Genomic DNA, 17667 nt, shown 5'->3' with positions numbered 1-17667 from the left:
TGCATGGTAGCTTCCCACCTTACCAACCGAGCTACCCAGCCGCTAAATGTTATGTCAATGTACAGACGCGATGAGAGGGACTAAGGCGTGGCACTCTGCCGCCAGTGTTTTTCACAATGTTTCCAGAGTTCAAATATCTGACTAATGCCGGACAGCAAGTCTTTGAACTAGGCCACAGTGAGAGGAAAGTACTGCCTTAAAGTGGAGCAAATGCTTGTTGAAGACTTTGTAGAGCTCTTCAGAATAAAAAAAACTTGATCTTTCAGCATCACCCGTGTCTTCTATCATATAGCAATGATGATTGCTCCTCCCACATGTGGCAGGAGCGGCAGAACACACTTTTTGCCAAGTACCAAGCAGTGAATTTATCCCATGTCAAAACAAAGCCGGCGTGCATATAGGCAAATTTGACGCACAAATTGCATTTGGTGTGAATGTAGCTACAAGAGTGTAACGATTAATCAATCAATTGATTATTGTTATCAAACCAGATCAATCTGTCTGAAGAGATTTGTTAATGAAATTGAAAATCGACCGATACCATTTTCAAATAATTTCAAAATGAAATAAATTTATTATAATCAATATTGGCAAATACCATTTGGATTAAGACAACACACAGGATGACGGCAAAAAATTAACAGTCCATTATTACAGTCCAATGTGACTGTCATCACAGAGTGTGCTATAAATGTTATAATAATTTTCCCTTTGGATTACCTTGATATTAAAAAACACAACAGTTTGCTAAACTTTAGGAAACTAAAATGTGAATGGATTTAACATACTTGTTTGTAAACATATTTAATTTACACTTGATTGATCTAGCAAGAAATACAAAGAATCTGGAGAACCTCACCAGCGCTGTTCAGGAACCAGATATTTATTTCTGAGTCACACTGATTAAAAGTTTTGGCTAAAGATGTGTTGGATCCATCTCAGGTCAGTGAATTGGATATAATGAAATCATTCAAAATGAACTAATGTCGACTATTAATTGGATTGGTAACAACTAATTATGAAATGAATCGAATCATTAAAATGAATTATAGTAGCTATGTTCCCACAATACTAAACATTGAAATTAGACATCCCTGTTTCGCAAATTGAGTTTGATGTAAATGCTGCCTAAGACAGCGTATTATAAATATATAAACTCCAGGATACAACTTAAGTGAAAACAATTTGAAAAGAAGAGATGTCATGAGTCTCATCAAAGAGAAAGAAAGTAAATTTGCTTCATTTTTTAGTTAACAAAATACTTCAATTAACCTACAGAATGGTTAAAAAGGTAACTGTTCCTTGCAGATTTTACAGTATTTTTCATAAAGAAACAGTTTTGAGGAAAAACATTTTTGCATCACTTAAACAGAGTGGCCTCCAATGGGATGATGACACTGGATATTTTGAGCAGCTTTCCCCCCTGTTTCTTCGTCTCCTCCTCCGATGCAATTAAACTCATGCTACCCACCTGGTTCCCTCTATATTTTGTCCTTGGTGTCTTTATTTCATCCCTACTTCATAGCAGTTTTCCTGCTCTGTTTCCCAAGTCCAGGTGGCTAACCATGCTTCTGCCCTCAGCCGTGTTCCAGCCTAAGCCCTAACCCCAATTCAGTTCCTTCCTTGAATCCGTCAAGACCAAGCTATTCTGTTTTGTTTCTACCTAGCTATTTTCCAAGTCAACAGCAAGATATTCATTTTACTATGTTCCTATCCTTGACCACACTCCAGCCAAAGCCCACGTTATAGACTCAGCTGCTCTTACGTGTCGCCAGTCAAGTTTCAGTCTATGACCCGGTCTAAAGTTACGTTCATGTTTTTATCTGGCTTTGTCACTAATAAATCAGATATTCTATCTATCCGTATTCTAAACTCGCTTTGTCTTGGTCAGGGTCATGGGGTTGCTCAAAACTATCCATGGACGGTTTGCCAGTCCATCAAATGGCCACACAACCACATACACTCATTCAAACCTAAGGGACAACTTAATATCAGCAGTTGACTTACATGGTTTTAAATTGTAGGAGTGCCAGAAGAAAAGCCACACATACATTTGGAGGAAACAGGCAAACTCCACGCAGAAAGGTCCCTGCAAGGATTTGAACCAGGGCCTACTCACTGTGAGGTGAGACTGCCAACCACTACACCACCTCACAGCCTTAACTATTGGATATTAATCAGAATTTTCCTTTTTGGTAAATTCTACCCAAAACCTCAAAAGTATAACGAATCTGGTGGACTTCACACTCTTCCAAGAGAACCTACTCTACTTCTCTTCAAACTCTCATTCTTCTTCTACTGCCATCCTCAGGAGACATAGAGCAAGCAATAAACTCTCTTTGCCTGCTAATGTGTCAGACTATGTTTATTAATCAGTATACTTACCCTTCAGAGTTACTCAACCACTGTCCTCAGTCTGTCACTCTCCTGTGCACGTGTTTCAACCAGAACAAGTAGAAACTTATTCACCTACCTGGAAATCTATGTTTACTCCAAATAACCTCTACGGAGTTTTAGAGTCTCCAGGTCATTTGAGATAGGTCCTTGTCTGATGTATTGTACTTTCCAGCTTATCACCTTCATTTTCATAAATTATTTAATTCTTACTAACCTGTATTAGATTTAGGTCTGGATCCCCCCATTTATCACTTGTGTTCTGGCAAAACACTAAACCGTAAACTCAAAATACTTTAGAAATGTATGAAATGTTTTCATTACCTCGGCTATTAGCAGCTTCCTTCAAACTGTCCATCACTGAGGGCTTTATACTTTCAAGTATGAACCGATGCTCAAGTCCTGGATATAGTACCCTTAAAAAAAAAGCAAAGTGCAAAAGGTTACATGTGAATGACGTTACAAAGTAAACTTTTAATCTATAAGTGAACAAAGCACTAAGTTTGCTAAAGAAGAGAGTCTAAAATGATGCATAGGAAACATGTTCTTTACTACCCATCCACGTTTTTTCGCATTCACTTCGCAATTAATTTCAGCATTGCATTCCTGTTTATGTTAAAAATGCATTACTAAAACTGTTAAACACTACTTTTTCAAAAAGGTTTAAAATATCCTATTTTGTGCGATCCTATTCTGGATGTTGTTCTTCATTTGAAAGGTTTTTTTTTTTTTTATCTCTCAGTGAATACATTGCACTTTAGGTCCTAAGAATAGCACAGTCAAACTGAAGTCCAACAGTCCAGAGATCAGTTGTCACACCTGCAGTTTTATTGTTACAATGAAATAAGACCAAATCTGTGAGTCACCAAAGTAACCTGCATCATATGGTGGGTGAGCATGGGTGACCACCTCTTCAATCTAAGAATAACCTTTTTTCTTAGAATAATCCAAGAATAGTCCTCGACTAAGGACAGTTTTCATATAAACATATTTAGACTATCAAAGATAGTTGCATTTTAGTAAAACAAGAATATTAAAATTTCACAAAACCACAAGCTGTCCAATTCATGCAGTGAAAGAATTCTACACGATTTCTTTAACAGCAGACTGGGCAAAACGGAATTTCTCTGAATATGTACCTGGGATAATCCTCAGATGGAATATAAACGGCATCCTTTTCACTGACGGACGATGAAAACGTTGCAAAGGTTTTGTCTTGCAGAGGCAGGAGTTCAAGTCCAATGAGGTCACTGTAATTAGCATCGCTCAGTGCAAACTCCAACAGCAGCAGCTTCTCCTGTGCCGGGCCTTTGTGTGTGTACTTTCTGACTGTCTGCCGAAGCAAAGAGGGAGTAACTGTTCTCACTTCAAAGGGTTCAGTGGTATAGGAAGCAAGGACAGAGTGGACCGCAGCAGGCACCTTTGCCACCTGTATGCCTGTGCTTTGGAGGTAGTTGATGACAGTTTCTGAAAGGTTTTCATCCATGTCCAGCTCTGAGAAGACTGCGTGGTCCATCCCGACCCAGCTTTCACTAAGAGAATAAATAACTTTCTGTTGAAGCAGTTCCTGAAAGAGTGGTTGGAGAATTGGCATCCAGCGTGACTTGACCTGCTTAGGGTCTGGCCAGGCTCTGTAGGTCCCTGCAGGAGACAAGGGAAAGTCTTGGTCTTTTTGAGTTTGTACCCTTTTTATAGCGTCAATTATGAGAGTAAAGTAAGCCCTGGGGATGACAATAACTATCAGCAGCTCATTCCACAAGGCTGCTAGGTCCCTCCACTGGTCCACCTCCCTCCACTTGATGCTCCTGCGGTTGTCTGTGAGGCCAAAGAAACCGCTCACATGAACTGGAAGTCCTGTCTCGCTCTCCTCACCAGGCGGGAGAGGGAGGAAGCAAAATGCCCGTCCCGAGAAACCAGATGCAGCACCTTTGTCCTCTTGGTTATTTGCTGCAAGAGGTAAGGCAATGCCAATTATTGGCATGAACTTCAAATTATCTGCCAGAGAATCCAACTCTGCACACATCCCTCTCCCTCCAACTCCACTGCAAACGAGCCACATGGTTCTGTTTGCTTCTTTAGCCGTTTCATCCTGAGTCTCTATGTTGACCTGGTAGGTAACACACGTGATGGTGGAGCTGGGGACCCTGTTACTGTAGTTATCTATAGCCTGGCCCAGTGTCTCCAGTGCATTTGGTCTTTCCAGTTTATTGTCAGGATTTTCTGTGGCTGTGGCCTGGAATAACATGCGTTCTGTACCATCTGGTTCTCTCACGTGTAAAGAGATCTTCTGAACACTCTTTAGGAAGAGGAGGACCGTGTTGGCATCTGCTTTAAAAGATTCAAAGAGCTCCAACACCTTTTCTTTGTTGTAAATGTTGCCACTGAGCTGGGAAGGTTTCATGCGAAGCGGGAAACGGAACAGAGTTCCCAGAAAGCTGCCATCCTTAATCGTTTTCTCAGAAATCCCAAACATTCCCATGTAGGGAGAAAACTGGTCAGCTAGTTCCGTGATCTCCTTCCTGTCTGTGCTCAAGTTCCAGCACTGTCCTGACTCATTCACCCCAAACAGAGTCTGATGAGGGTCCAGCATAGCAATCTGGTTTCCACTGAATATACTTGGAACATCTGAAACCAAAATAGAAACATTAGTTTAATCAGAAATCAGTTCACCTCCTGGTTTCCTAAACATTTTTCAACAAACTACAAAGTATGTAAACGTTAGAGTGGAAAAACTTGTATTTCAAGATCCTTCTGACCTGTAATATGGTACACTGAGTTGAAGCCAATCCCGAATCTTCCAACTTTCAGCGGATCATCTCTTTTCCTGCTTCTTGCAATCTCCTGAATGCCATTCCAGTCTTCCCCAGTGAACACAGCATTGTTGTAGACATACATTGCTGCTCCTTTTGGTTAAAAGAAACAAGAAGAAATTTTTGTACGACAAAAGGTGGGGCTTTAAAAAAAACTCTTACACAGTATTATTTCATTTCAAATTCAAAGGGAAGTTGAAAAATTAAAATGAATAAAACTCCCATCTAAAAGTAAGCTTTTACTTCCCCATTGAAGACTTGTTGCTGAGAACTTTGACATCCTGTAAAGTCACTAAAAACTATACCAGCTCACCTTGATGTTGAGCCATGTCAGGTGACCAGAGTGACTCCACTCCATACTCTGTCTCATCGTACATGAACCTGACTTCTGTGGCTCCAGCATCCTCTGCATTTTGAATGAGCTCCTTAAAAAAGACAGCAAAGAAAAAATTTAATGATTACAGACAAATGAAAGAGAACATCAGTGCCTTAAGCAGATGATATTATTGAGAAAGGCCTTAAAACATTAGAGCCTAATAAAAATGCATTGCTCGGTTTTAGACTTTAACAACGTTTCTAGGCAGTAACAACTATGGATGTAGAAAAAAATCGATTCAGCAAAATATCGCAATATTTCATGAGGGGATACTTGTATCGATTTAAAATGCTGTCAATACGATTTTTTTTCAACTTCACACTGAGCCTCTTTGAGCAGCTCTAAACCGCACCAAAGCATCAAGATCTTGTGAGATCAGCTTGTGTTGAATGCTAAATGTTCAGTTATTCTTGCAGTTCTTGCTGTTATGAGACATCTACTACTTAGATTTTGCTTGGGATGGGTACTTAATCGAAACTCTGTGCCACGTTGCTGCCAGTACCATATAGAAACGCAAATTGTGGTGCTTTGTAGTGGGCTCCCGATCAGAACGAGTGACACCCGAGACTGTATCATGATAGATATCGTGGTGCACACCCAGGGACCTGCGGTGAGGCCGATGGCTGGTGAGGCACCGACTTCTCTGGAGTCAGATTTACAATTGCAAGAACTGAATATTTCACCATTCATTCAACAGCAGGTAACAGCATATAAGATACACACAAGAACAGATTTGTCCTACAGAGAATATTTCTTTACGGAGCCCGTGTCCTGACATTAAGATATAAAAATATATCTTGTTCCCACAGATTAATATCTTGTTCCCACAGGTTATTATGTCGTTCACACGAAATACTATTCCGTTCCCACAAGATAATATTGCGTTCCCTCAAAATACTATTCCGTTCCCTCGAAATGATTAACTCGTGCGAACGCAATAATTATGTCGTTCAAACGCAATAATTAATCCGTTCGAATGCAATAATTATTCACGTCATAAATCATTCAGGCAGATATGCTCTCTGTATGCCGGCAAAACTAAGCCGCTTTCAGCGGTAACTTCCGTGTCTCTGTGACCCATATTCGTTCAAAAAAGGAACATGAAAAAGAAAAATGATCACTTTATTACCGTCTCAATGAATATAAGAATATATAGGAATATAAGAAAAATCTAAAGATTTATGATAACTAGGCTGCTTTGTCATTCGATAGCTCTTGCTAGGCTACTACTATCTCCGCCGCAGAGCTCTTTGATGTATGCCGGCATTTGGGCAACTGGCTGGTCTGTTGTCAGACAGCTGATATTGTAGTTTAGGGTCGAATAGGAATAATAATATTCAGGACTTGTCTTTTATTAACTTTAGCAGTCAGTCGCTTTACATTCGAAGGCTATAAGGATACATGCTAACTGACTAGCCGATCATTGATCCTGTTATTAATTTACGTCATAGATTTACAGCAGATACCTTCACATTTCTGTCTGTGTGTGTCTCATTACATTGCATTGAAGACACGCAGGATGTTTAGAGAACAGATTTATTTATTTCAAAAAGCACAAAAGCATCCATCGTATAATTCACGTTCATTCACATGGTGATATGATCTTGTACGCCCTCAGTCATCTTGCTGCAAAAGCCGCTTCCTGCCGCTACTTCCGTGTCTCTGTGAGCATTCAATAGGGGTAAAAATAAAAGCAAGAATGGTCGATCTGTTATTTTCTCGATGAAAATCTGAAAAATCACCAATCACTGGCCAATCACCGTGTCCCTGTGACCAAGGTCTAACAACAAGACCAATGATTGGCCAGTGATTGGCAGCAAAGCACGCTGGGAAACGTGACGTAGTGCTATTGTTGTTATGCTACGAGCTAAAGGTAAGTGCTTTAGGCAAAGCAGCCAGCTTAATATGATATTTTTCAGATTTTCATCGAGAAAATAACAGATCGACCATTCTTGCTTTTATTTTTACCCCTATTGAATGCTCACAGAGACACGGAAGTAGCGGCAGGAAGCGGCTTTTGCAGCAAGATGACTGAGGGCGTACCAGATCACCATGTGAATGAACGTGAATTATACGATGGATGCTTTTGTGCTTTTTGAAATAAATAAATCTGTTCTCTAAACATCCTCCGTGTCTTCAATGCAATGTAATGAGACACACACAGACAGAAATGTGAAGGTATCTGCTGTAAATCTATGACGTAAATTAATAACAGGATCAATGATCGGCTAGTCAGTTAGCATGTAGCCTAATAGCCTTCGAATGTAAAGGAACTGACTGCTAAAGTTAATAAAAGACAAGTCCTGAATATTATTATTCCTATTCGACCCTAAACTACAATATCAGCTGTCTGACAACAGACCAGCCAGTTGCCCAAATGCCGGCATACATCAAAGAGCTCTGCGGCGGAGCTAGTAGTAGCCTAGCAGGAGCCATCGTATGACAAAGCAGCCTAGTTATCATAAATCTTTTGATATTTTTCTTATATTCATTGAGACAGTAATAAAGTGATCATTTTTGTTTTTCATGTTCCTTTTTTGAACGAATATGGGTCACAGAGACACGGAAGTTACCGCTGAAAGCGGCTTAGTTTTGCCGGCATACAGAGAGCATATCTGCCTGAATGAATTATGACGTGAGTAATTATTGCGTTCGAACGGATTAATTATTGCGTTCGCACGAGTTAATCATTTCGAGGGAACGGAATAGTATTTTGAGGGAACGCAATAGTATCTTGTGGGAACGGAATGGTATCTTGTGGGAACGGAATAGTATTTCGTGCGAACGACATAATAACCTGTGGGAACAAGATATTAATCTGTGGGAACAAGATATATTTTTATATCTTAATGTCAGGACACGGGCTCCGTATTTCTTTTATAGACATGGAAAGAACACTCTTCTTGTGTATAAATTATTCATATGTACTGTAACAAATTAAAAGTATACAGATGTGTTCAGCACACATTTACTTTTGACCCTCAGTAACTATTTCTGGTATATTTCCAACTTCAAATTCTGGTGCTTTAATCCGTGTTATCAAATGTTGTCTTTGAAAATGATCATAAAAAAAATGCTTCTCGTCAGACATGAGTCACAGCGCTCCGGAGCCTCACCGGGAGTTTCCGCTCCGTCTGTGATCTCACAACACTCAAATTCTGCGATTTTAACCTCAGAAACTGTGGAAAACATGTCGAGTTAAATGAAAATGTATCTTTAACACGGATCAGTGGAAAATAATATGTACTTAATGTGCTTTTTTCTATTTGATCACAATGACAGGTGAGGCCTCAACTGACCGCACGTCACTGTACACACCATATCGCCTCTTGCCAATACACACCCCTAGTAAGAACTCTATTTTAAAACAAGCTGATCGCATCCAAATAAAGCTAAATCCCACTTTTTGAATTTCAGGCAAAAATGTTTAACCATAATAGTGTTTTTTTTTTCTCAATTTGTTTTTATTGCAAACAAAAAGAGAACTGTTACATACATGAAAAACGATGAAACAAAGATACAGTTTCATTTTTGTAATACAACATGGCCAGTTTTTTATTTTTCAATTTTTTTCAAACACCTTGAACTCTCCCCCCCCCCTCTCTCCATGGTTTGCAAGACAAGGATAAGATATATATTGTCCAATATAACAAAAGCATATCTCTATGTGATCAAATCGATGGCCAAATCGATCAGCCAAGTGGCAACATAAAATAGAGAAATATATTAACATATATAGCTGATGTGATATTTATATATAAGAAAAAGAAAAATAATAATAAAAATACTAACAGTGCTAATAATATTTAAGAACAGTTGGATTATTTTAAACTATAAACTACTGAGATGTGATGGTAGAATGTGAGGAGGCCTCAGGTAGAATTCTGAGTTTGTCAAAGTGATCTAAAATCGGGCCCCAGATTGAGAAAGATTTGTCCCTCGATCCCTGAACTGAATATTTTATTTTTTCAAGTTGTAGTAGTTGCATGAGATCCCTCAGCCACTGGGACACCCTGCGTGGGTCCTTAGATTTCCAATGCAGTAATATACGGCGCTTTGCTATTAGAGTAGCAAAAGCAAGAATGTCTTTGTGTCTTTTTCTTAATGTATCTGGGTTTTGGTGTGAAACACCAAATATGACTGCCTCTGCACTAGGCTGGAGAGTGATATCTAGAGCATCTGATAAAGTTTTAAAAATTGTAGACCAGTAATTCACCAGAGCAGAGCATGACCAGAACATGTGGGTTAGATTGGCTGGGCTATTTTGACATCTGTCACAATTTGCACTCAGATGAGGATAAATTTAGTGTTTTGTTTTTTTCAAAATGTTTTCATGCGTAGGTTATTTTGAAAAAAACAAATAACAAAACACAACACGTACTTTTAAAATCTGTCCACCTTCAGGATACCTCCTCAGGATATCTTTCAAAAATTCCACAAGTGGGGGCGTAGTCTGTCCGAATCTCCCTAGAACAATCAAACTGGGTAAGTTTTCCTGTTTTAACAATGGACTATGACAGGTACGTCTGGTTTCTTCTTACCTCCTCCTTTGAGGCCTCTTCCTTCCAGAGTGACACATACATGTGAGCTCCCTGCAGGCGCCAAGGTACCGATCTGTATGCTGTCATCCAGCTGTGACAAATTGATGTAAAAACACGACATAACTTTACAATAAAAACACATATTTATTGAAAATATTGAGGATAATGTGTTTTCTTTTATTATGCAACATGAAGAAAACTTAATGTGAAAAACAAACTTAAAAATTTGTGCACAAAAATAAACTATTTAAGATCAAACTAATATGTTCAATTCATTTAAACTATGTCTTTATTTTGGAAAAAATAATGTTTTGTAAACAGTTTTATGATTTAGTGCTAAAACAAAAGGAGCATGAAAGCCATAAATTACAAATCTATCTTTAAATCGATTCCCGCATCGTTACTGTCCCATTACATACAGATAAATCGTCAAAGGTGCATTTTTGCAAGATGATAGATAATCGTTTTTTTCTGGAGTAGGTTTCAAAATCAATGAAGCAGGAAGTCAAGAGTTGGCAGCAGGCCTGTCGATGCTCAGGGCATCACAAGGTGACACCATGACCCCCTCAGTCAGCAGTTATCAACAGACTGCCAGGCAAACATGCATGAGAAAAGCCCTCAGTCATCTCTGCATCATGATCACTTAGATGTGTTATTAAATCTGTATAGCTTAGGGCAAAAGTTCAAGTCTTCAGGTAATGATTAATACTTATTATAAAAGTATGGTTAAGGGGTTTTAAAACATCTTTTTTATGAACTTAACATTTCTTATTTAAAAAAAATAATAAATGATTATCTATTGGTCTAATTGACAAATATGATAATGCCGTTTTTAGCCAAAATCAAAAGAACTTTTGTCTTTTTGTAGGACATCTGCAGAGTGGCAGGAGTTCATTTGAAATTTGGATCAGAGCTATGGGTGGGACTGTTGGCGGGGAGCCCCCCCTCTCCTCCCCGTTGCTGAGAGCTCTCTGTTTACAGATTGACCAACTAGTTTACAACCCCTCACACTCCCAACCTAATGCAACAAAAATGGTGAGCAATATTAGGGCTATCCAAATAAGATCTTTTTCAAATGGAATGTTTTTGTCTGATCCTGATTCAATTCAATAATTTGAATAAAGAAATACTTATGAACCTAATTTTAGGCTTAGTTTTCTTAGTATGTGTAAAAAAAAAGCCACAAGAACAAGTTAAAGACACCACATTTTCAAGGGAGTGGGTCTTTAAAACCGAAGTCCACCAATGTAGTATCTTACAAAAGAGGTTTATGATAAATTGTATGTTGTGTAATGTAATGTAGGTAGTAGCATTTAGATATTGTTTTACTTTCAAAGAATAAGAATACTGTATATTTAAAGCTATAAATAAAATCAAAACAGGGTCATTTAAAGAAAGGTTTTATCAAAGTACATTTTTTTAAGGTTCTGAAGTGATGCATAAAATATTTTTGAATTTAAATGTATATTTTGACATTATTGGAGTATATGGTTTGATCTCGTAGAATCTATAGAGAAATAGTCCTTAGTGCTTCTGTCTCCTGAAAAGGTTGCACTTGTCAGGAGTGAGCTCTTCATCAAAGTGCTGCCCGTTTTCAATTACATTAGCCAGAGCGGCCAAGCATCTCCTAACTGATTTAAGTCTACTTTGGTCATGACTTTTGGAGCTGACTTCATTAGTGGAACTAAAATGCAAAGCATATGGGGTGGGTGTGGCTTGTAGCTACTTTCTCTATGATAAAAGAAGGGGGGGGGGGGGGGGCTGAAAGGTAATGATAACCACCTGGTGCTTTCCATCAACTGAGCCCACAGACATGCAGTCACCTGCTGCAACACTGGGCCATTCACAGAGTAAGATGTCATGTATTTATTCATAGGTGTCACCACATGAACACAAACGTCTAAAAAGAGAAACATATTTCTGCAATAGAACGACTGTCAATAAGGTGTTCTAAGAATAGGAAGTGCTGTGATTAAAAACAGATGTTAAGCTCCTGAATGTATCAATGGACTCATAAAAAGGATCCAAAAACAGATGCTAATCCAGCGGTGGGCAAACTTTTAGACTTGTGAGCCACAAAGGCTTGACCAAAAGGTCAGACCAGGAGCAGATTTGTGGAGTGTTTTGCTAATCCACTTTGTAAGAGAAATCTGGATCAAAAACACGTTTTTATTCTGATTGAAAATGAATAAGTGTATTTTAAAACCAAACATATTTGAGTTTTATCCCCTCAAAACTGTGGCTTTTGTCCTCATTTTAGTGCTAATTGCAACAATGGGTTGATGTCCCACAGGTAAAAACACAAACTTAAAGAAATGCTGCATTCGTGTGCTGTTGGAACGATGGGAAAAATGACTCTCCAACTCAAAAACACAAACGAACATCAGAAAAATAACAAATCTTCCAACACCACATCAATTTATTTGTAGCGCACAATCAATGGTGAGACACCAGAATAACATTATTGAGGACTATCCTTACAATTTTTTCCAGTTTGGCGGGACAAATTAAATGGTTTAATGGGCCGGATTTGGCCTCAGGGCCGTAGTTTGCCCATTTTTGTACTAACTCCAACAATAACATTGATAAACAGTTTATTAAATGATGGAATACAGAAAATAGTTCTAAAATGGAACAAATGTCAGCTGTTTATTCATATCCATTGGGGCATTAAACCTCAGTTCTATTTTTGCCCTGTTTGCAGTCTGTCTTGTAACATGTGACACAGCTGCAGAGCTTCATGAAGAATTTGAATTTGCCAGTTACAGAAATAAAGTAAGAGTAGTTAAATCCCTGAGTAATCTTCAATAATGAGAGATCTAAACACTAAAAAACGGATCAGTTTTTATCTAAACTCCAATCACAAAAAGAACAACAACTTACAATTCTCCCATTGTGAAGCAGCCGTTGCTCCTTGACTGGTAGGTTTGTCTCTTCATAGAGCAGCTGTTTGACGTCTTGGACAGATGTAACAGGGGACACCCGATAAGACCTTGGCCCAATGCACTCATGACGAACTGTCACCCATGGAAACCTAATAACAAAAAAGAAAATCAATAACGTAATGAGCATATGAAAATTTAATACCAGAAATCATTACTGCGGAGGACAATAGCTTTTCTAGCATTCATTACTGCTATGCTCGGATGACAGACAAACCTGTACACGTCTTTGTTATTTAATCAAATGGTCATCTTAATTTAAAGATGTGTTGCTATACAATAGTGGTGGATGTTTCCCTTTTATTGAGGAAAATCAGTAAGGTGGCCTGTCAACAACATTGCTGTGCTTATTAAGCAGCAGGCCGCTGCAGCCAGCTCCACACTGGTGCATTTACTGGAACTGAGTGGGTGTGGCAGCAGCTCCAGCAGAGCAGATGATGGCTGGAGAGCTCCTTCACCAACTCCAAACATGCTGATACCTCAGGCAAATTATAGGACTGGGGCAGCTACATTCTATCATTAGTTTTTAATAGCACCCACTTAGAAACAATCTATTCTATAATAATTCTTGTAACGTATTTTTTTTTAAACATTCACTTACCATGGGTCTATACAGTTGGCCATGTTTTTCTTGTCTTGTTTCCCAGGACAAACACTTTCATTGGACTACCTTCTACCCTGCGCGGAGGGATACAGCACCCGAGGAACGGCTGTGACAGGACAAGATAATCATTACTTTTTAATAACAACCTGTGCGTTGAATTGAACAGCGATAAAGTTAGTGTCAGTCCTCGCCGGGAAATCAAGAGAATCAAAAAGACTATTGGGAACACAGTTTTTACTGTATGGGAGGTTTGCTTCGGCAGTAAATCGCCGGTTCACCGAGTTGGTCTTTAGCCTCTTTTTCCCCACAAACCCCACTCACTTGTGTCTTTGCTGCGCGCGCCGCTAGCGGTTCTGCTCCCAATCTGATCAGACATTTCAAAGTAACCTGGATTTCTGTCAATAAAAGCAACAACAAGATCAACAGACATGATTAATTCCCCCCAGAGAAACATGCTAACGCCTTCAAAGGCGATGTTCTAATAATAAAAAAAATGCACGGCGCGCTTAAGAGCATAAACAGTGGAAACAAATCCAGAGCTTTACCTCCTTCTAACTTCCGTTTCGTCTATATCTCGTCAGGGATACTTATCCGGGTTTGGGGCTTCATATCTTGTAGTTTTGATGATTTTAAACCATTTCAATAAAGGCTTATTATGCATTTACTGACACTTCTAGTCCTATGAATCAGTCGCATTTTACCGGTGATTTTGTTTCCTTTTGGCGCATGCGTATTTATATGCCTGCAAAACTGTTATCCTAGCAAGAACCAACCTGTCCCACCGTAAAGAGTCCATTTTTAAACTACGAAATATGGACAAAAAACGTAAAAACAAACGTTTCTGGGCTCAGCAGTTGATGCCCAACATTCAACAAAAATGTGTACAATTTTAAACGCCCAGGATCTGCTTTTATTTATAACGCCAGAGGCCTGTTTCGTGGATTTCATATCGGATGTGTGCTAACTTTTTTTTGCCGTGTGCGTAGCAGCTAAACAATTTAAATAACTGATATGAATAAGATATATATGTTTATTTTGTCTGACTCTAAAGAATAGATTTAATGTTTCAAAGTCGCCTTGTAATTAAAAAATCAATTAATAATATTTGTGAATTTGTAGGCAAATATTTGTTCTAAAGATGTAAACAAAGTAAACAAATACATGTACTTCAGCGTCTAATGTCACACAAATTTGGACAAAAAGGGAATTAAGTGAGAACCCTAATAGCAATTCAAAGTTTTCTAACCATCAAACAACACTAAGGATTTTGGTGAATTTTATATTGAATTTGGGAAATTTATCTTTGTAATTGCTGGCGTTATATTTTGATTGCTTTTTTTTTTAATTACTATCTTAACACTTCCCTCTCACTAATAAATGTCCTTTTAAAATCACAGCCAAAAAATACTTGTGAAAATGACTGCCTTAGGCAGCTGAATTGTGGGAAATGTAGTCAAATTAGCCAGCACGCTGCAGTTAAATACGCACATTAACTTTAAACGGGTGAAATCCAGGCCTATACTCGTTTAAAAGTCCAAGATTGATCAAATTTGAAATAAAAGTACTCAAATTTATCACACAGTATTCCTATAAAGGAGAATGAACTGAACACATTCTAATATGATGCATTTTTAGATCTCAATAAATGCTTTAAATAGGCTTAAAGCTGCATCCACAATGACATTGTGGATACATTCACCAGTCTATTAAAGTTTTGCCATAAAAGGGAAAGGACGCCTAATACAGTATTTAAAATACTGCATTTAAAATCAAATTTCATCAAACACGCCAGACTCACAATTTCAAAAAGGAAAGTTTAGGAAGATCTCCTCATCCACAGACTCATACCTACCGATGCATTGTGGCTTGATCTCAAATATCCATGGATTTAAGATGCACCTCTTGCTGTCCTTTGAACGTGATCACGCATCTCGGTGCCGCATGACAGAGGAGAAAAAGGCAGCAGCAGCATCAGCTTCCTTCCTCGTCCTCCCTTCTGCGACACACGCACCTTCCTCCTCGTGACCTAATGAAAGCCCTGCTGTCTGACATAGCGGGTGACCTCGGGAATCCTACATGAAATTCATTCAGAGGGATTTTTTAAAATAGCTGTGAACACCTCTTGCATAGTTTTACACTGCAGTTTCTAAGGCACAGCTGTCTTAAAGAGACAGCGCCCGCGCTTTGAAAACCATATACCCTGCAGGAACACATGGAGAACCACTGCCCTTTTTTGTTTACATTTATTAACAATTTATAACCTTTTGCCTTTTTTTTACCAATATAACTATATATATTCTTGGTCATAAACATTTTAGGAACAATATATTTTTTGATCTGAAAACAGTTTCGTGTTTTCTGTTTTAAAAAAACTGTAGTTGACACCAGGACCATTTTAATGTATTTAATGGCTGCACATTATTTAGGAGAAAGAAGTGAAGGAGAGGATTCCATACCAGATAACCGAGGGAGATTCAGATTTGTAGCTTTCGAATGATGAAAGGGATGAGGAGGGTGAGATTCAGCCTGTCATAGGTGAAGATAATGATGAAGATGAAGAAGATAAGATTTATTTATTTAATAACATGTTAAAACAGTATTAAATCAAATCTAAAAGTTTAATATAAATAAAACAATGATGAAATTGCTGTTTTAACATGTTCTTGTGGCATTTTTCTAATAATGAAGAACAAATATAAAGAAAATGAATCTCAAAATTGCATTTTTGGAGATTTCTTTATTCAAATTGAATCGGGTAGTTCAAAGGGGGCCAACGTCCAAGAGGTTTGTTTTTCCAGGAAATGATTTTAATTGCATAGCCTAAAGGGAGGCTACACCAAATGATTAATACTTTACCCAGATTTAGCACCAGTTCATAGCCAACAAATGCTATAATATGAAGCACCTTGCTTTTATAATTTCAGAGGATTAGCAAACTAAAGTCTCTGGACTTGGGCCCTTCTTGAATTAAACAGGGGCGCTGCCATATTGGATAACTAGTGCTGCCATCTACGGGTTAAACCCTTGCAAGAGAGGCCCAAGTCCAGGAATTTTGCACTTAACGCATCTTAAATGTCAAGCATAGTCAATACATTACAACGGACTTGGGACTTTTTTTGCACATAATCAGATAGCTTTTCCCTTGAAGACCATAGAACATATAATATCTCTGTTTTGAAAATTGTGGGCTTGGGGCCCTTTTGTACTAACCGATTCAATTGTTGAAATATATGGAGCCCTCCAGGTGCCAGTGGTTAAAAAGAAAAAAATCAGATTTTTTTCATTCAAGTATCAATTAAGTTTATTGACATTTTTAAATTAACTTACAACAGTTTTCAGGAATTTTATGCTGTATCTAAGTCTTGATGCCAGTAGGTGGAGGCAACAGCAAAGCCATAATCTACCTTAGCGGTGTGACCAGGCTCAGAAAAAGGAGGGAATACAGTTAATTAGATGAAACAAAGGGTTTTTAAAAAAATGTTCAAAACCATAAAAATAATAAAATGATAAAATAAAAATTACATTCAGTCATTGGAGTTTAAGTCTACACCTTTCTTTATTATGTGAAATGTCATAGAAACAAGCAAGTATATTATGGTGTACATATTTACTTGATTTTAAATTTTTTATTTATTTTGTGTAATATGGGATCAGAAAATGTTATACCCCATAGCGGGGTGACAACTTTATGTACATTTTCCAAATGTACTAAAAAAAAACTTAACTCAACCCTGAATTGCTTAATAAACGTGAAAAAATCATTACAAAAAAATGAAATCAAGAGCTGTAATGCGTTTGAATGAAACTTCAGACTTCACTGTGCGCTAAAACACATGCAGCTTGTTACTTTAGCAAAGCAGACACTGATTTCCTAGATTTGATATTTGCAGGAACATGTCTGGACTTGTGCAGTATAATTGGCCACTTTACTGCAGCACTGAACTTTTGTCCTTCGTCTGTTTGACTCAGTTCAAACTCACAAGTACAAATACACACACAC

At 38.1% G+C, this 17667-nt stretch overlaps 1 protein-coding gene across 3 annotated transcripts in view; it reads right to left on the bottom strand.

Annotated features, from left to right (window-relative positions):
• Positions 1-15804, bottom strand: part of sacs (sacsin molecular chaperone) — a 31199-nt gene extending 15395 nt beyond the window's left edge. For 2 of the 3 annotated variants that reach the window (XM_011482872.3, XM_023961985.1), the window contains exons 1-10: positions 15520-15804; positions 13989-14062; positions 13665-13773; positions 13005-13155; positions 10122-10212; positions 9962-10047; positions 5518-5629; positions 5151-5297; positions 3534-5019; positions 2719-2810 (exon numbers count right to left, since the gene is read on the bottom strand). In XM_011482872.3, the coding sequence (XP_011481174.1) occupies positions 2719-2810; positions 3534-5019; positions 5151-5297; positions 5518-5629; positions 9962-10047; positions 10122-10212; positions 13005-13155; positions 13665-13687 (2188 nt within the window). In that variant the 5' untranslated portion in view covers positions 13688-13773; positions 13989-14062; positions 15520-15804. Of the gene's footprint in view, positions 1-2718; positions 2811-3533; positions 5020-5150; positions 5298-5517; positions 5630-9961; positions 10048-10121; positions 10213-13004; positions 13156-13664; positions 13774-13988; positions 14063-14212; positions 14387-15519 lie in introns of those variants that run through there. The other variant, XM_004075895.4, reaches the window with a different exon arrangement.
• Positions 15805-17667: the final 1863 nt, after the last annotated feature.

Source organism: Oryzias latipes, chromosome 13, assembly GCF_002234675.1.
Source record: "Oryzias latipes chromosome 13, ASM223467v1".
Lineage (NCBI taxonomy): Eukaryota > Metazoa > Chordata > Actinopteri > Beloniformes > Adrianichthyidae > Oryzias > Oryzias latipes.
This window is presented reverse-complemented; position numbering and strand designations above follow the sequence as displayed.